Raw genomic sequence first — 20613 nt, forward strand, 5'->3', positions numbered from 1 at the left:
CATCTGTACTGAGATCTGGCGCCCTCTTCTGGTGCGCGGACATACATGAATCAAGCCATGTGTTGATTGATTACTGTTCCATAAAACAAAATTAATTGTACGCTGTTGTTAAAGCCAACCAAGATTTACCTCAAGAATTAAATATTGTAGGTGACTCAGCTCATGATGTAGTAATTGCACAAAATTCATTTAATGCCATACTTCATTCCAGTAATCATTCTTTGTTGAATTTGTTTAGACTAGTATTAACTCTAATTCAACTTAAAATTCTCTTGCTCATGTACAAAAACACAAATTTGCTTGGATCTCTTACATTTGAAAATGCTCACGTAATAAATTACTAGCTTTTCCTCTGTTCAAGAATAACATGAGCATTTACATAATAATGATAATAATATACATGTAGAACATAAAATTCCATTTCGACAACCTAAATAAAGTATTTTAAATTCTCAAATTTGAATCTGTTACATATCCAGTCTATTCCTCAGGGGGTTAATCATCAAGGATCTCAATCAAATGAAATTTGGCAAATTCTTGTTACTCATTAACAAAATTAACAAGAGTTAAATTTGGACATTTATCTCTTTCCATTCTAGTATTGCCCATGGCACAATTCTCTCTATGGAAGCAACCTTGATGACATAGGTCCTCATCCTAACCGTCATGGGGTTGGGTGAAATCTCTTGCAGCTTATGTTCAGATTATTGTACAGCAGTCCAGAATACCTGTTATTGCTGAACATAATTTTCTGGCCCTGAGCACTCTGCTATCTGTCTCTTCAGTTCTGGGATCAGATGTAAATTAATGGGCTTATGTCACTAACTCACCAATGTTTCAGCCTGTCTTTTGGGTAGATACTGATGTGTTAGTGTATACCACTCATAGTATCCTTACTCCTCCTTGGAATAATTTAACTTATCTGAATAATTTTGATGGGACTCCATATAATTTTACTTCTATGGATAAAAGGGAGCCAATACGATTTGGAAATGTCCTTTGTTTTCAATGGGATTTCAGCAATGGTCACAACCTGGTATTAAAATAGGAAAATCTGGCACTCATCCTCAAAGACTCAGCATAGTCCATTACTGAGAGATGGGATAATAATACTGAAAATTATGAATTTGCATATCCACTATATACAAATTTTAAAAATCATAGGTTAAAATATCATCAATTTATTTGGAAAATTTCTCTAGGCAAATTTGGAAAATAATTCAAAATAAATGGATCAATTGTCGAACATATGGTTAATTTATTAACACTTGCTCTGAAAGGAATGTTACCACTTCTGATTTGCTTAATGGTACAATGATGAATAGAGCCAGTAATAAAACGATAAATGGAAGCTGTTGTCTGCATGGGGAGATGGAAGAATCGGTGATAATCTTATTTTCTCATTTACAGCAAAAACTGCAATACAGACACATATTTGGCAAACCGTATCCACCGTAAAACCTGTTCAAGTTTTAAATGGATCATTAGTTGGAACACAAGTATCTGCTTCTACTTATATATTTACCTTATTTAGAAGTAATAATGTTACTGCTTCAGTGCCGCTACCATATATATTTTTTTTTGAAAGACTCTGCACAGATAGATCAGGACTCCACCAGGGGCCTGGGCAATGCCCAGAGAGGCCTCAGATATGAGCTGACGATGCTGGGGGGGGCACCAGAGCTCAAGTCTACGGTGTCCAAGCCACCCCTGGGCGGACACAGGACACTCAGAAGGCTTCCAGATTCTGGCGAGAGTCCGCCAGGCCCCTCTGCCTGAGACTGTGAATGTTGAACAAAGGGAAAATTGGGTAAACCAAGAACATTAGAAACAAAGTCCACAGTAGAGTAGGGAATGATAACCACAGTTTTCACCCTTCTGTGAAAAGTCTTAGGTTCTGAGGATCTGAAACAAAGACCACCACATCTTTATCAGCTCTCCCAAGCATATTACCAAGATTAGAGACAGAGCTCTGTTATTGGTATATACATCGGGGCCTTAGAAAAACCTCCCAAAGCATAGAGAGATTAATTAACAAAGGCAGAGAGGCATAGTTTCAAATATTTTCTACAAGTTTTGAAATTAGCATTTGACATTTAGGTGTAAGGTCCATTTGCAGTAAATTTGGGGAAGATGTAAATGGCATCTCATGTACTGTGTAGTACTCTACTACTAAGTCACAATGTAGAAGAGTAGAATTGGTGATATAAAGGATTGACCAATGCTTAGGAGAGAGTAAGCCACACCAAGAAGAATTTAGCAGAGAGAGGGCAACCTCTGAAATACCACCAAAGACAAATAGTATGTTAATATGGAATATTAGATTTTTAGATGCAAAGACGTAAATGCTTATTTACCTTTTGTATGTACGTGTATGTAGTGAAAATAGCAAGTGCTCACCCATAAATAGGATAGAGAGTCTGCCTGTGTAACTGCCAATCAGACAAGCATTTGCGATTGATGGGATGGACACTAAAGGGCTAAAAAAACTATACAAAACTAAGTTAATATAACTAAGTCATATAATGAAAGCATTCCCATCTCTGAAACCCTCCAGTCTCTCCTGTAAGGTGGTCACATAAAGAAATGTTTCTTCAGTAGACGTGGTCTCGCCTGAAGGAGTCAGTCTTTTTCCACAGTGAAATTCCCAAGGAAACAAAAATTTCATAGCGACTATTTCAGTAGTTGTTAGAAAAAAGGAGAAAGTTGAATGTATCTTAGAATATCCTTATTCTTGCCAGGCACACAAGTATTTGGGATTGATGGGATGGAGACTAAATAGGTTTACGTTGCTATGGAGATTATAAAATGAGTGCTGTAGGATACTGGCACTGACAGTTACATGAGGTGCCAAATAGGTAAATAGTAGAGGAGGCTGAAAGGACATAGTAGAGTGGATACAGAGCGCAGATGGTGCCAACCTACTTAAGGGCATCCTATGCACTGCTCTTTGGCATTTGATCCTTGGACTTTACATACAATTCTTTCAAACACAGCTCCATGTAAGTATCTGACATGGGAGCTTATGGGTTCCACTAGAGAACCACATTGGAGAAAAACTCATCATTTTGAATTTACAGACATTACCTCAAAGTAAAGGATTACGATTTTTCTGATTCAGGATTGAGACTTCTTCCTGATGAATTGTTACTGTTATGAGAATAAAATGTCCCTCTCCATCTCTTCTGATTGATTTAAGTTTGAAGTCAACTTTGTTAGAAATTAGTATGGCCACACCTGCTTGTTTCTTAGGTCCATTTGCTTGATAAGCCTTTTCCCAGCCCTTTACTCTGAGTAGGTGCCTGTCTTTGTGGTTGAGGTGTGTTTCTTGTAGACAGCAGAATGTTGGATCCTGTTTTCGTATCCAATCTCTTAGCCTGTGCCTTTTTATAGGTGAGTTGAGCCCATTGACATTAAGTGATATTAATGACCAGTGTTTGTTTTTTGTTGTGTTTTTATTGTGTCCCATATTTGCTGAATGTTTTGTGATGAGAGTTTGTTGGACTTGCTGTTTTCTTTGATCAGTGCGTTTATTTTCTCTATGTTATCCTCAGAATCTGAGATTCTTTCTTCTATCTCTTTTATTCTGCTGGTTATGCTTGTTTCTGTAGTCTCTATTCATTTACCTAGATTTTCCATGTCCAGCCGGCCATCTGTTTGTGTTTTCTTCTTTGCCTCCATTTCAGTTTTCAAGTCATGAACTGTTTCCATTATCTGCTTGATTGTTTTTCCTTGCTTTCCTAGGGTATCATTCACTGATTTACTCAATTCCTCGAACTTTCTGTTATACTTCTCATCCATTTCTATAAGGGCATTTTATATATGCGGTTTAAGGGTGTCAATCAGTGTCATGAAGTCAGTTTTTTCTACTTCTTCTTGATTAAGGTGTTCATGTCCTCCTGTTGTGAGGTCACTGGCTTCTGGTGGTTTCGTGTTGTTTTTCAGATTGTTGGGTGAATTCTTGCATTGGCGTCTCCCCATCTCTTCCTCCCAATATTCTCCTATGGATCTTCTTTTACAGGATCAGGTCTTCTTGCTGACTGATGTACCTTCCCAGTGATGTCACTCCCCAGTGATGTTTCTCCTGGAGTCCAGTTCAGATCTCCTTGCTGCTTGGTTCGCTCCCAAACAAAGGGCCCACCCTGTTTGCTGCAGGCAGGCTATGGGGACCAAGGAGCTACTGAGCTCCCCTTTACCCTCCGCTTTGGGTTAGGACCCAGCGCCCAAGCAGGCAGAGCAGGGAGGCACTTTGCCACCAAGGAAGGGAAGGGGGAGAGAAACAGGGGGTGGGGGGATCTGGATGTAAGCTGGATGGGATAGGAAGAGAGAGGAGGTACCGGGCAGTGTAGCCCCGTAGGTTGATCAGGAAGTGTAGGTGGGCTGATCCCGGGTGCTGCAGCACTCACTCACCACAATGATGTTTCTCTAGGTGCCCTGATGGAAACTCCGTGCTGCTTGGTTTGCTCCCAAACAAAGGGCCCACCCTGCTTGCTGCAGGCAGGCTATGGGGACAAAGGAGCTACCGAGCTCCCCTTTACCCTCCGCTTTGGGTTAGGACCCAGCGCCCAAGCAGGCAGAGCAGGGAGGCGCTCTGCCACCAAGGAAGGGAGGGGGAGGGAGACAGGGGGTGGGGGAATCTGGATGTAAGCTGGATGGGATAGGAAGAGAGAGGAGGTACTGGGCAGTGTAGCCCTGTAGGTTGATCAGGAAGTGTAGGCGGGCTATTCCCGGGTGCCGCAGCACTCACTCACCACAATGATGTTTCACTAGGTGTCCTGATGGAAACTCCGTGCTGCCTGGTTCGCTCCCAAACAAAGGGCCCACCCTGCTTGCTGCAGGCAGGCTATGGGGACAAAGGAGCTACCGAGCTCCCCTTTACCCTCCGCTTTGGGTTAGGACCCAGCCATAACATGGTTTTCAATTAAGAACTATTCTGTAAACAAGTACTGTAATCTAGTGCTAGCTTCAACTGAATCTCATATAATTAATCTATTCATATTTTTAGCTAACTTTAATATTATCCAGTATTAGAGTACATAAAATGGAAAATGCTTTAACGTTGACCCACAAAAAAAAAGGAATCCTTAAACAGTGCACAGGTATTAAAATCTGCCATGCAGATTATATTACATTAGAAATGTATGGTATGTATTTACCTTAGAAAACTTCCTTTTTTCTGGATATTTACCTAGGAATTGTTCTCGTTGATTTCTCATGAATATAGATTCTAAATCAAAATATTACAGAGATACTTGCACACCACTGTACTGGCTGATTTGTGTATGAACTTGACACAAGCTAGAATCTTCAGAGAAGAAGCCATATTTGAGGAAATGCCTCCATGATATCCAACTATAAGTAATCAATCTAGTAATCAAGGAGGGAGTGCCTAGCCCATGGTGGGTAGTGCCATCCCTGGAGAGGTGGTCCTGGGTTCTGTAATAAGGTGGGATGAACAAGCCATGGGAAGTAACCCAGTAAGCAGCACCCCTGCATGGCCTCTGCATTAGCTCCTTCCTCTGGGATCCTACCCTGTTTGAGTTCCTGTCCGGACTTCCTTCAGTGATGAACAGCAATGTTGAAGTGTAAGCCAAATAAACCCTTTCTTCCCCAACTTGCTTTTTGGTCATGGTGTTTCATCATAGCAACAGAATCCCTAAAACACCCATGTTTATTACTAGTCTATTATAATAATCAGAATATTAAAAATGTAAGATGCCACTATACAGTAGTTAGAATGACATTTTTTTCAGATGATTTAATTATAAGGAAATGAATGGAACTGAAGATCATCAGTTTATGCAAAGTAGGCCAGACTTTATAACAAATGGGTAAACCGGGTGGTGGTGGTGCAGGCCTTTAATCCCAGTACTCGGGAGGCAGATGCAGGCAGATCTCTGTGAGTTCGAGGCCAGCCTGGTCTACAAGAGCTAGTTCTAGGACAGGAACCAAAAGCTATGGAGAATCCCTGTCTCAAAAATTAAATAAAGAGCAGTGCTCTTTGGACTGGAGAGGGAGGGGGAGTGGAGTGGGGTGAGGGGGAGAAGGGTGGGAGGAGGGGGAGAAGGGTGAAAAAAGGGGGAGGGAAATGGGAGGCTGGAAGGAGGCAGAAACTTGTTTTTTTTCATTTTCTCAATTGAAAAAAAAATTAAATAAATAAATAAAACAAATGGGTTTCTCAGATTCACAAAATTCTGACTCAAGCAATCATCAATTTCAGCGAGGAAGGACTCTAAATGACTTCAAAAGAAAAAAAGAGATAGGTTCATTTGATAAATTAATATAAAATGTAGCATGAATTTTGTAATATGTATTTTCAAAATTTAACATATATATTTGAAGTGGGACACAGATGGGAAGGAAGTGTACAAGCACAAGGAAGGATGACATGAGAAGGGTTTTATTGTAGAGAAACATAAACAAAATTCAATAACACATGTCTCAGAAAATATGATAGTGAACACTTTCATTTGTACACTATAAAAAGCAATAACCAAAAATTCTTCAGCAACATCAAGTTGTTATAAACATTAAAAACATGTAAAACTGAGTGGGGTGGTGATGGCGCACATGCCTTTAATCCCAGCACTCAAGAGGCAGAGGCAGGCAGATCTCTGTGAGTTTGAGGCCAGCCTGGTCTACAAGAGCTAGCTCCCAGACAGGCTCTAAAACTACAGAGAAACCAAGTCTTGAAAAACCAAAAACAAAACCAACCAACCAAACAAACAAATAAACCTGTGAAACTATAAATTCGTGCCAGCTCAAATATGGAAGAATCAGTTTCTTATGAAGTCAAAGGTATGTTGACCACTAAAACTAGTTCTGCTACTCAGTATTTATCCAAGTTTAAAGAAAATTTAGCTATGAATACACAGGTACATTTTATACTTTATTCATAATGTTAGGTACCTGGAAATAACACAGTAATTCCAGTTTGGAAAGAGATGAATAAAGTATTAAATACACATAAAATGTAACATTGCAGTGCAAAAAAATGATATTCCATATAAGCATATAATTCTAGCATAAGCACATGAAATTAAATTCATTATGTCTCAGAAAGTAAAGCAGATTTAAAGGCTATATACTATGTCTATATACCATAATCCTTTCTTATGAATGTGAATAGTCATACATTCTCGAAATTATTTTATTTCTCAAGTGAAATTAATAAACAATTTCTGCTAAATACTTTTTCAATATTAACTGAGATAAATTATGTTCAAGTAAGCTATTTTTCTGCATTATGGGAGAAAAACACATGCAATTTGTACATTTCCTGAAATTCACTTTTAATTGATTCTAATATGAAATGTTACTTTACTATTTTTAAACAATTTACATTTATAGGGTATCTCAGAGAAATGTATTGAGTAGAATATTGCTTTTATTTATGCTTTAAGTATGCTGAAAAGTAATTATATCACTTTACCTTTCCCTATTCTTACCTCCAGTGGCTCCCAGATGCCTTCCTTTGAATACATCCTATTCCCTCCACTCTCAAGTTAACAGTCTCCTAGAGGTTTTAGTATCATAATATACAAGTATAAATGAATATGCATACATGAAATATATAAATATAATTAGATTAATCCATTTTTCTGTTTATGTGTGTATAGTTTCAGGGCTGACCACTCAGCACTGTACAACCAGTAAAGGAACTAATCCCTGGGAGAGGAAAATTTTCATTGTCTTGGGGTAATTAATTGTCTGTAATTTTTTGATACGTTCTTTTGCTAGGATTTTTTTCACTGGTTCTTCTTGTCTACTTAGACATTCCTATTCTATCTGTAGCTAACATTTTACATCGGAATTTTTCCATATAATTTTTCATCTCTGAATTTCTCAAAGTGTATATTAAAGGATTTAGCATAGGAGTGAAAATTGTATAAAATACAGCAATGAATTTATCAATAGAAAAGTTATAAATAGGTCTGGCATACATGAAAAAGCAAGGAACAAAAAAGAGGACAACCACCATGATGTGGGAACTGCAGGTGGACAGAGCTTTACACCTTCCTTCCTGACTGTGATCATAGATTGTATCTTAATTAATCTGCAAAAACATTTTTAAAAGAATTATTTCAAACTAAAGTTTAATCAAATTAGAATATTTTGTTAATCAAAATAAATGAAAGTTGTATAGATAAAACTATAAATAAAAATTAATACACATGACATATACAGTTAGTTGAAAGAAAACCCTAAAGAATTCCACTGAACTGGATATATCAAGAAATCCATTTAGGTTTTTATAAGCACATCATATTTGTCTTAAATGGAATATTTCCATCTAATACTTCAATGCTCAGGGACCTAAGCAGAAGAAAAGGAGCAAAGATTGTAAAAGTCAGAGGCCATGGATGAATTCAAGTAATATTGTTTTTTATATACTGTTGCAGGTATGGATTCACAGAGATTGACAGCATACACATTACCTGTACAGATTCAAGTTACATAATATCCCAGTATTGAAAAGAGAAGTGGACACAAATTCCCATACCTAACAAACAAGCCGTCTTGATACCTTCTGGGAGAAAAAAAAGGAAAATATTTTTTGAATGGACAGTTATTAGGTGTTGTAACCACACTCCAGGACAGAACTCATGCCCAAGAAGAGTTTGTTGACCAACAGAAAATTAACTCGATGGTTTTGGTTTTATTGGGTTTGGTGGGGGGTGTTCATTTGGTTTGGTTTGGCCTTTTACCTTGTTGGGTTTTTGGTTGTTTATTTTTGAAGGTTCTTTGAAGTTTGGTTATGGGAAAGTTGAGAGAGGGAATTCAAAATGAGAGAGTGGGGAAATACATACATACATATACATATATATATATGTGTATATATATACATATACATATATATATATATATAGAGAGAGAGAGAGAGAGAGAGAGAGAGAGAACATGAAGTTGGATGAGAAGGGGGAAAGATCTGAGAAGAGATGGAAGAGAAGAAAAACCATGATGAAAATCCAATGTATAAAAAAATTTAAAGAAATTATAGAAAATTTTACACAAACTGAAATAGACAATTCATGGGAAATGGTTAAAAAGTACAACAAAATTATGATACTATAAGAAACTACACTAATTATTAAAAATCACAAGAAAAACCCAATATTTACAAATTACATTCACAATGCAAGTAGTTATTTTATTCTATTGGGACTTAATAGTTTTTGGAAAAGTTTGTCCATAGAATTTTTTATCTCTGAGTTTCTCAAAGTATATATTAATGGATTCAACATGGGAGTCACAATTGTATAAAACACAGTAATGGATTTATCAACAGGGAAACTACAAACTGGTCTAACATACATGAAAATACAGGGAACAAAAAAGAGGAAAACCACAGTGATATGGGAACTACAGGTGAACAGGGCTTTACGCCTCCCTTCCTGACTGTGAATCTTTAGAGATCTTAAAATGATTCCATAGGAAAGAAGGAGGAGGATGAAGATCACTAAACACATAGCCCCATTATTGACAATGGCAGAGAGACCAATGAAGTAGGTATCAGTGCATGCAAGTAGCAATAGTGGGTATATGTCACAGGCAAAGTGGTCAATGATATTGGGACCACAGAAAGGAAGTTTATACACAGGAAGAACTTGAATCAGAGCATGTACAAACCCTCCTGCCCAGGCCATCACTAAGAAAAGGATACATACCCGTCGATTCATAATAATTATATAATGCAGGGGCTTACAGATAGCCACATAACGATCATAGGCCATTGCTACCAGAATGACAATATCAACACCACCAAATAAATGCTCTATAAAGAGCTGGCTTATGCATGCTGTGAAGGAGATGGTCTTCTTATCACGGAGCAAATCTACAATCAACTTGGGTGAGATGGCAGTGGAATAAACAGCATCCATGACTGACAAAGAGGCAAGGAAGAAGTACATTGGGGAGCCCAAGGAGGGACTGATAATCACTGTCGCCACAATGAGCAGGTTTCCCACCATCGTCACAATGTAGATGAGTAAAAACATAACAAATAATGCTTTTTGCCCCACAGGATCCTGAGTGAAGCCCAGCAGGACAAATTCGGTGACATTGTTGTTCTGGCCCATTTATACGTCTATAAGGCTTATTTCAGAGAAGGGGCTCAGAAGAACAGTGCTTGCTACAAAGTGTAAACAATACTGTCAATCCATTCTTTCATGATGCAGTAGTTAAACAGTAGTGGACATTAGGAAATATCTTGTGAGCTTCTTCTTAAAACAAATTCCATTCAGTTTCTGTTAATAAATCTTTAATTACTGGTTTATCTCAACATCAATGACTCTAGACAGAGGTATCTCTGTCCCCCATACCTTTAAATGTAGTTATTTAAAGCACATTACACCTTGGCATTGATAGTAGCAAATCAAGAGAAAAAAGCTCTCTCCTTTAAGAATCTTGAGAAATGATTGTGGCATTAAACGCAAGTATATCAAGTAAAACAGAGCAATATTTTGAGCTGGTAATATCTGTGGATAATATTTTTTAAATGAATGTGTGTAGTACCCACAGTAGCACTTCTCCTTGAGGATCCAAGTCAGTGCTATTATATTGCACTATTAGGCTTAGATACTATACCTCACAAGATAATTTTCACTTGATCTAAAAAAAATAGGGAGATTTTGAACTGCACCAAATATTTCCAATATTATTGAGCACCCAATTCCCTGCAGCAATTATTTCATGTAACTTTAACACATTTTAGTAATTACAGTTCCATTTCATAATTATTTATACAAATGAGTAACACAATTACATCCATCATCGGGTTTTTTTTCCAAGTGGTTTTTCTTTAGCTTTTACAAATCTGGCAGTAGACCGTAAATTTTCCCCCAGAAATCTCAGAAAAATCTACGCAGAGAGAGAGAGAGAGAGAGAGAGAGAGAGAGAGAGAGAGAGAGGAAAAGAGAAACAGAGAGAGCGAGTACTAAACTGGGCATGGTTTTTAATCGTAATACATCCTAGGTGCTGAGGGTCCTCACATAGCAGTGAGAATCCTGAAAAGCAGAACATTCAAAGAAAATGCATAACCAGAATACAAAGGTCTTGGTTGAGTTCACTTTTAAAACTTAATTACAAACATGTCTCTGCTTGCATTCTGAAAAAAATGGGGATTGCTAAATATTTTAGAGTCTTTCCCAGTCTCACAGCATCTAATGGTCCATACCACATTTCTTTGACTGTTTCTCTTTCTCTTCTGTTGTCATTTTACCTTTTTTTACATTTGCACAATATCTCCAAGTTTACTACTGCCTCCTGAATGATACTAAGTGAAGAATAAAATTTAATAACTACTATGACAGAATAATATCTTTTTCTTGTACATGGTTTATTAAGAAAAAAATCTGGGAAATACTTGAGACAGAGCAGCGAGGAAAGCCATGGACTCTGAAGCCCCACCTGGTTACAGCATGAGGTTCACTCGGTTTGTGTCATCCCGATCTTGTCCTTCTTAGTAAGTCACCTCTGCCTCTGTTTCAACATTTGTACCACAGGGACTTCAATAATATCCATCTCCTAGAGTGTCTGTTGGTATTCTTATGAAACACCTAAACACTGCCCAGAACATCAGACATCTCACTGGTGGCTGTGATCACTATTCTAGGATGGTTCACTGTGAGCATCAGCTGAGAAAAAAGTCATGAGTATTTTTGTCCACTTAACAGGAATGTCGGCATAGTCTGGGTTAGAAAAACCAGCACATATGTGTCTCATGAACCATTTTCTGGATTTGGATTAAAATCATACATCTTAGGAATAATTTGTTTTATTATATGTACTATTATTATCAATATTTACCTGTGAAGAAATATGATTGAACTAATAAAATTTCTTGTCCAAGGACTCGGTACCAGAGGACATGTACAGAGTCAGGATGGCTGTAAAAGCAGTTGGGATGCACCTTATACATGTCTCCTTCACATTTATGCTGCCATCCGAGCCAAAACATCTGTCCTTGTCATTCTTGAAGTTCCCAACTGCCATAGGCATGCCTGTCATGGAACACAGGGTTATCACATAACTTATGTTCAATTCTGTCTTCTACATTGTACTTCTACACATTCAGGTGCTTCAATATTGTTTAGCATTATCTTTCATCAGATCAAAACTTCCATAACCCTAAGTAAGTATTTATATAAGTAAGTATTTATATAATAGAGAAAAACAGAGCACAGAGGCCACATAATGCTGGACTTATGCATAATGTACATTATGAAAAGGGTTAATTCTACAAACACTGAAGAATAGTGTGACTGCTTTCATTTAGAACTACTGTTAACACATTTCTTGAAAACTAATTGAATAATCCATTATTAACAACATGACGTTTTTGGAAAATAGTCTTATATTTTAAAAACTTCTTTGCCTAGCACTGAAGTTTTGTCACCCATATAGAGGATAAAGTTATATCACTTGATAAAACACAGATACAAGTGAAAATAAACATATTAATCAACTCAGTATCAAAAGATACAATATTACATTTTCTCTCATTTTGAGTTTTACATTTTCAGTAATTATTAAAAATCCTAAACTCAGAGAAGACATAAGAGTGAAAATAAAAATATACCATGCAACCTCCTCACACAAACCTAAGTAGCCTGTTACACTGAGAGCAAATAGACTTGTATTCTATGATTAATTTCTTTGTGTAGCATCTTAATTTTCCCAATTTAGATACTTTCTATGATACTATATGAATTAAAATATTAGTTGCATTTCAGTGTATCACAAGAATCTTTAGTTTGTATTCTGTTTTATCATCTCATGTACTCACAACACAGTTCTTATTTTGTTCCATAAAATTTAAAGGTTCTTTTGCTGGTAGGGCAGCAATTATTTTATGTACCTACGTGACTTCACAGAGCACATGGCAAGATATCCACATTCAATATATAAGGAAAGAAGCACAATAGCCTTCAGAAAACAAACTTCCATGAAACTTTGTATTTCTTAGTTTTTAGATAAATGTAAGAACATCCAAGCTAAATTTAAATATAATATATATTGTCAAAAGTTAGTCTCATAGGTAAGTGGATACTGTCACATTCTAAGCAAACTTCTTTATAAAAATACAAAAATAAATTGTTTGCATGTGCATTAAATGTCCACTTAATAAATAGAAATTGTTAGCCTTTTTATATGGCCATTTTATTTAAAAATTGACAACCCTAAAATCAATTATATGAATTATTCCTTTTTTGTAGTAAAGACACTCAAAAGGTCTTGAACTTATGAAGTATAGATACATCCATGTGTCTCCCAAAAATGCCAGGAACTGAGCAGGAATAAATAGTGGTTTAGATTGCTGAAGTATTAATGGTAAAAATTTCTCATGACGACATCCAGAAGTCTTCTGTCTCTATCACTCAGATAAAATTTCTGTACTTCCTTAATAAAATCATTCCCCTGCATGTAGAAGACCCCAGGAAATTGAGATCATCCATAGATAGTTATAATGATGAAAAAAGCATAAAGATCATATACATCAAGGGTTAAATACCAGACGCTTCCTGGGTCTTTTGACCAGAAAAATATTTTTTCCATTTATATTCACAATACTGTCTATGTCTTTTCTTTGCACATCACTATTTATTTGTTTATTTTTTAATAAACAAGCTTGTTTAGATAATTGGAACTAATTCAAATGAAATCATCTTATTTGAAAAGACTGCTAGGGATAAAAGCATTAAATTTTGACAGAATGAGTGTCTAATTTGAAAATTCTATATGAAAACAAATGTCCGGGTATATTTAAGAAGATACTATGAGCTAAGATTGAAGAAATATTTAAATAAAGCAAATAACATCTAAGACACACTTGAAGAGGAAGGCACTTAGTCCCCATTCATAACATCACCCTAGCAAATCATAGTCCTGCACCGATGGTCAGAGAGAATCTGCACAGCTGCATTTTTGTTGCAGAGTTGAAAATGTAGTCTGTGAAGTTGCAATTTATGGTATAATATTGGCAGAGAATGGTCCTACTGTTTCATAGGTAGGGAAAATTTTTATGGAGGCATTAATTTATGAGATAGGACTATAATGACTTTCATTTTGTTTATTCAGTTCTTTAATTACTATATAATATTAATTTAATAACTCCACTAAAATAGTATTTTTTTAAAAATTAACAATGATTATGAGCTTTCTCTGTTATTGAGCTTGTTATTTAGTCATCGGGGAGTAGATGCTCCCATGTGCTTACTTCCAACTTGGCTCTTCTGGGTCACAAAGGAATGGATAATACGTCATCACAATAGGTGATAGGTTCCTCTACAATGAAAATTTTTAATTTGTGTAATGAGTTAGATAAATTCAGCAAATTCTAGTGCATTATTTGCCAGAGCATGTCTAATCAAGATGCTTTCTCTGTTAGTAAATGAAAGAAAAAGTCAATGAGCATACATTTCTGAGGTTAAAATTATCACTCAAATATGAATTGAAATATATGTAGACATAATGGCCTATATCCTTTCCATCTAAATATAAACACCTACCAAAGCTTCTCACTCAGTTTTTCATATTATACTCAACTGCATGTAAGAAAAAAATAAATGGGATATGATCACGACACTAAATAATGACTCTGATTTCCATTCATAACGTACCATCAAGTAACCTCAAACACACTTGAAAAGAGAACAGCACAGTGGCAAACTCCCTTTATATCAGTTTCTTTGTGAGGTATATGTGTTTCTGAGTGAATATATAAAATAAAGAAACACTTAAATATGACATCAACACTTACTGTAAAAGACAGTTGTATAGTCTCATTTTCAGGGAAAATATATTCAGAGAAAAACAAAGAATCCGTGTTTATATAACTATGTAAACAATGAATAGAATGAAGAGAAACTTATTCGCCCAACATAATTATTTGCTGGTGCAAGAATGGTGATCTCTAATTATTTTCAGGTCACTGAAGTGAAACACTCCATAAAGGCCTTGTCTCAAGGAAATATAATAGGCTTGATATCTGTAGCACAAATTCTAATTGTTCTTAATAAAATCTCAGAGTAAGATACTAGTGGGTAAATGTTGAGAGATCAGAAAATTAGTGCAGCCAGCCACTAGAAAGATATTTTACCTCTACTGAATCCATAGACCCAAAGGGTCATTTTGTCCTCAGACTGCATCCTCTTACTCCATCCTCTCTTGTCTCCTCCCAACTCATATACCTTTCTCTGCCTAGCCATATCCCTTGCTGTGTCTACCTCCTTAGTGCTGGGATAAAAGATGTGCAAACTTTATGTACTGGGATTAAAAGTATGGGCCAACACCACTTAACTCTTTTATACTAGAGTAGCCTTAAACTTACAGAGATCTATCTGACTCTAAAGGAGTTTGTTACCACTGCCTCGGTGGGGGGGGGGGATTGTCTGTATTCTGTCAATCATATTTTATATAAACACTGATTGGCCAGGCAATAAGCATAGGTGGGACAACCAGACAGGAAGTAGAGGCAGGGCCATGAGAACAGGAGAATTCTAGAAAGGAGGAAGTCCATTCCCCCCAGTATAGCCCAGACCACCAAAGAAGCAAGATGTAACCTGCCTGGATAAGAAAAGGTACTGAGTCATGTGGCTAACATAGATAAGAATAATGGAACCATTAAAGGAACTAATATGAAGCATGAGCTAATGGGCCAATTGGTTTATAACTTAATGTAGACTCACTGTGTGATTTTCTTTGGGACTTGAGGGCTGTGGGAAACAGGCAGGACAGAAATCCCCACAGCTGGCCCCATGTTAGACTGCCTGGCCTCTGCACTCTGATCTTCAAGCAAGCTTTATTTGTTAAAACACAAAGTATAACTATAGACATATCTCATAAAAATAGTAGTATCTAACAATACACAGGTAGAGATTTAAGTTTTGAAACACTGGTGATGAAGAATTTCAATGAGTAAAGGAAATATTCTATTTTTAACGACTTCAAAGTAGAATATCACCAAAGAATCTTTCTTCCTGTTTAGAAACATGTCCTTGAATGTACAAGGTCCAGGAAAACCATAACATTCTGCAAATTTCATGATCAAAGAAAAACATTACATAAGAACAAATCAAAGATAAAATGTCAAATGAAAGCATACACAAACTTGGTAGTCTTTGAGTTGTCAAAGGTCTTTAGATAATTTAATTAGTAAAATAGTTCATTTATCCTAGCTGTATAGCCACATCTATCGTAGAAAATAAGCTAGTTAGAATATGTGGAACAAATTCAAATGAAACAATGTCTCTTGAATAGGCATCTTCATTTCTGTAGTCCCTCGGGTCAAGAGCCTCAGATCTTGCCAACAATGAGTAGCTGACTCCCAAGATGATTTGGAAAACACATACTATGAAAAGAAAATTTCCAAAGTGTAACATATAGAAACTATACTCATCTTGATGCATTTGCATAAGGCAAGCAATGATTAAAACAGCATGAAATGGCAGCAGCCTTCTTCCCTGAATTAAGAACACCACAGCAAAGTAAGTTCTCAATCACTTCTAAAAGCTTTGAGGCATAATGAGGAAATATGTTATAAATATTGCGAAGAAATTGATGGAAACAAAAGTACTTATTTCAGTGTGGTATCACTTTTATCTTGCCAATTCAAGGAATTAACAGAAATTTCAACATGTTATATAAAGATTCTTGATAAAGTGTCTAAATTCATGCTTTAACTTCCTTACATATTTGTCACTACTACTAAAAACTGCAGGATAGAAATCAATTTAAAAGTTTATTTAAAATAACACAAATTATAAAATCTCAAGGGAAAAATGTAAAACTTCTGAATGATGAAAACAAATGGAGAACAAGACTATTGAGAGATTCTGAACCTGCAGAAAGCTAGCTTTTCCTGATCCCCCAAAAAAGTTTACTAACTTCAAGAATCAGCCCTTCTCTAAACTACCTACACAGTTAACACACCGCCAGCAAAAACTACTGTCATTGTGGAATGTTGTTTAAATAAAATTAATTAGTAGATATATTTTACTGCTTTTCAATACAATACAATAATAAAATATTAAATTGGGAAAAAGGCCAATTCACCAAATTAAATGATCTGGAAAGAGATCCATTTGAACATAAACATAAAATATACAGGACATGGTATGCCATCAAACAAAGAAATACTTTTAGAGCAACCAAAAGAGACAATTATTTAAAAAATAAGAAAAATTATCACAATTAACAAAGAATAGCAAGCAGATTGTACATTTCTCACCGCACAGAAATAAATACTATCATTGATAATAAAATAAAAATTAAGTCAATTTACCACTATATAATGCTTATACATCATGAGTAGATCACAAATTGTAAGTATCTTAACTTATATAACATTTAAAGAGAATTATATCAAACTAAATTTAATTGGGAATTTTTTATTAATCAAATAAATGAAAGCAATATAGAAAATTACAAATAGAGTAGATTTTGTAGTACAAATGACCATATAGAATTAGCTGAAATGAAAACCTAAAGATTTCTACCAAATAAATTATATTGAGAAAACCATTTAGGACTAAATATTTCACATTTGTTCTAAAAGGAATATCGCCATAGAAGAGGAGGTGGAAAGATTATAAAAGTCAGAGATAGTAGATGAATTAATGGGGCAATGATTTCCAGACAATGTTGCATGTATGGATACATAGAGACTGACAGCATGCATACTAACTATACAGATTCAAGTTAAACAATATCACAGTACTGAAAAAAAAAGTAGAAACCAAGTCCCATATATAAACAAGAGACTACCTATAATTGATACCTACTGAGGTGAAGAACAATATCTTCCAATGGGATGTCACTAGGTGTATCTACCATACTCCAGCACAAAGCTCATACCCAAGAGTAGTTGTCCAACAGAAAATTAACTCCATGGATTGGTTTTGGTTTGTTTTTCTTCATGTGTGTATGTGTGCATGTATGTGTACGTGCATGTGGGTGTCTGTGTGTTGTAGAGGGGTTCTTTCAAATTGTTTCATTTTCCATTTTTATCTTGTTGGTTTTTTGCTTCTTGTTTCTGTTTATTAATTTTTTTATGTTTACTTTTGGGAGGTTTGAGAGGGAAAAGTACAGAGAAAGAGAATATGAGGACATGGTGTTGGTTGAGACAGGAAGGGAGAAGATACTGGGAAAGACAGGGAAGAAGAAAAAGTGATTAAATATTTTGTAGAAAAAAATTTAAAGCAAATTATTTATTGAAAATTTGACATGAACTACAATAAACTGTTAATCAAAAATGTTAAAAGAGATAGCATAGAAAATGAATGATACAATAAACAACTACAGTATTTGTTTTAGAAGAAAATCACAACAATGAAAAATATTTCCAAAGGACAGTCACAATTTCAGTAGTTTCACAATGGCAAGGGATAGTGTGAATGTTCAAGATGTAAACACATACCACTAGAATTCATTCATGATTGTTGCCTAGTGTTTACAAAGAGAAGCATCAAGAAGAAAGTCTTATTCTATTGGGACTTAATAACTTTTGCAGGAGTTTTTCCATAGAAATTTTCATCTCTGAGTTTCTCAAAGTATATATTAAAGGATTCAACATGGGAGTGACAATTGTATAAAAGACAGTAATGGCCTTATCAACAGGAAAGCTAGAAACAGGTCTAACATACATGAAAATACAGGGAACAAAAAAGAGGAAAACCACAGTGATATGGGAGCTGCAGGTGGACAGGGCTTTACGCCTCCCTTCCTGACTGTGATTCTTGAGAGATCTTAGGATGATTCCATAGAAAAGAAGGAGGAGGATGAAGATCACTATACACAATGGCCCCGTTATTGCCAATGACAGAGAGGCCAATGAAGTAGGTATCCGTGCATGCAAGTAGCAATAGTGGGTATATGTCACAGCCAAAGTGGTCAATGATGTTGGGACCACAGAAAGGAAGTTTATACACAGCAAGAACTTGAAACAGAGCATGTACAAACCCTCCTGCCCAGGCCATCACTAAGAAAAGGATACATACCCGTCGATTCATGACAATCAGATAATGCAGGGGCTTACAGATATCCACGTAGCGATCATAAGCCATTGCTACCAGAATGACAATATCAACACCACCAAATAAATGCTCTATAAAGAGCTGGCTTATGCATGCTGTGAAGGAGATGGTCTTCTTATCACGGAGCAAATCTACAATCAACTTGGGTGAGATGGCAGTGGAATAAACAGCGTCCATGAGTGACAAAGAGGCAAGGAAGAAGTACATTGGGGAGCCCAAGGAGGGATTGATAATCACTGTCGCCACAATGAGCAGGTTTCCCACCATCGTCACAATGTAGATGATTGAAAACATAACAAACAATACTTTTTGCCCCACAGGATCCTGAGTGAAGCCCAGCAGGACAAATTCGGTGACATTGTTGTTCTGGCCCATTTATTCTTCTATCAGGTTTTTCCAGAGAAGGAGCTCAGGAGAACAGAGCCTGCCACAAACTGTGAACAAGACTATGAACCCATTCTGTTAGAACACAGTAGTGAACCAATAGTAGGCGTTTAAAGAACTTCCCCTTGAAACAAGTTCCATCATTTTCTCTCAATAAATCTCTAAGTCCTAGGTTTGTCTCAATATTAGTGACTCTCTAGGCAAAAATGTATACAGAGGTATCTCTGTTCCCCAAACTTTTAAATGTGGTTATTTAAAGCACATTACACCCAGACATTGATAGCAGCGCACAGATTAAAACTCTCTCCTTTAAGAAGCTTGAGAAGCAGTTGTGTCATTAAACTAAAATATATCTACTAGTATTAAAGAAAAAAGTTCGAGCTGGTGATATCTGTGGAGAATATTTTAAAATATGAATTTGTGCAATACCCACAGTAATGTTGGTCCTCAAAAATTCATGCTAAAGGGCAGAGAAACTACAACTCACAAGATAATTTTGGTCATCATACACATTTCATTCAATCTAGAAATTAAGTAAATTTTGAATTGCACCAAATACCTCAAATATTATTGAGCACATCCTTACCAGAAGTAATTAATTCATCTGACTCTCACACATTTTAGTAGTTACAGTTCCATGTGGAACTGTATTTATTTATTTATAGTAATCAGTAACACAATTGCATCCACCATCAGGTTTTTCACAAGAGTTTTTACTTAACCTTAACTAACAATTGCTCTTACCATGTCCTGCAACAGCAGACCGTTTACATTTTTCCAGAACTCTCAGGAAAAACTAAGCAGAGATGTAGAGGGATATAGAAACAGAAAGGAGAGAGTGAACACTAAAAGGGGCATAGTGTTTATCCTAATACATCCTAGGTGCTGAGGTTCCTCACATTGAAAATCAATGCCTGCATCTCCAAAAGTAGAACACTCAAAGAAAATATGTAGACAGAATGCAAAGGTGTTGGTTGGGTTCATTTTCTGAACATAATTATCAGCATGTCTCTGTTTGTATCCTGAAAAACAAGGAGATTGGACCATATTTCAGTCTCTCCCAGTCTCACAGCCTCTAAGCACTGTTTCTTCTGACCTCTTGTTTTTCTCTGCTGCCGTCATACTCTCCCTTTTTCACATTTGCACAATATTTCCAAGTTTACCACTGTTTCCTGAATGATACTATGAGGAGAAT

The 20613-nt window shown here is 36.1% G+C and overlaps 1 protein-coding gene and 1 pseudogene across 1 annotated transcript; both read right to left on the reverse strand.

The window, feature by feature from the left end:
- Nucleotides 1-9146: 9146 nt before the first annotated feature.
- LOC142855401 (olfactory receptor 4A5-like) lies at nt 9147-10079 on the reverse strand. Its single transcript, XM_075981900.1, has one exon. It carries the CDS (start codon nt 10077-10079, stop codon nt 9147-9149), a length of 933 nt encoding a protein of 310 aa, XP_075838015.1.
- Nucleotides 10080-18466: 8387 nt separating this feature from the next.
- LOC142855402 (olfactory receptor 4A5-like) lies at nt 18467-19409 on the reverse strand (annotated as a pseudogene).
- Nucleotides 19410-20613: the final 1204 nt, after the last annotated feature.

This window comes from Microtus pennsylvanicus, chromosome 8, assembly GCF_037038515.1.
Source record: "Microtus pennsylvanicus isolate mMicPen1 chromosome 8, mMicPen1.hap1, whole genome shotgun sequence".
Taxonomy (NCBI): domain Eukaryota; kingdom Metazoa; phylum Chordata; class Mammalia; order Rodentia; family Cricetidae; genus Microtus; species Microtus pennsylvanicus.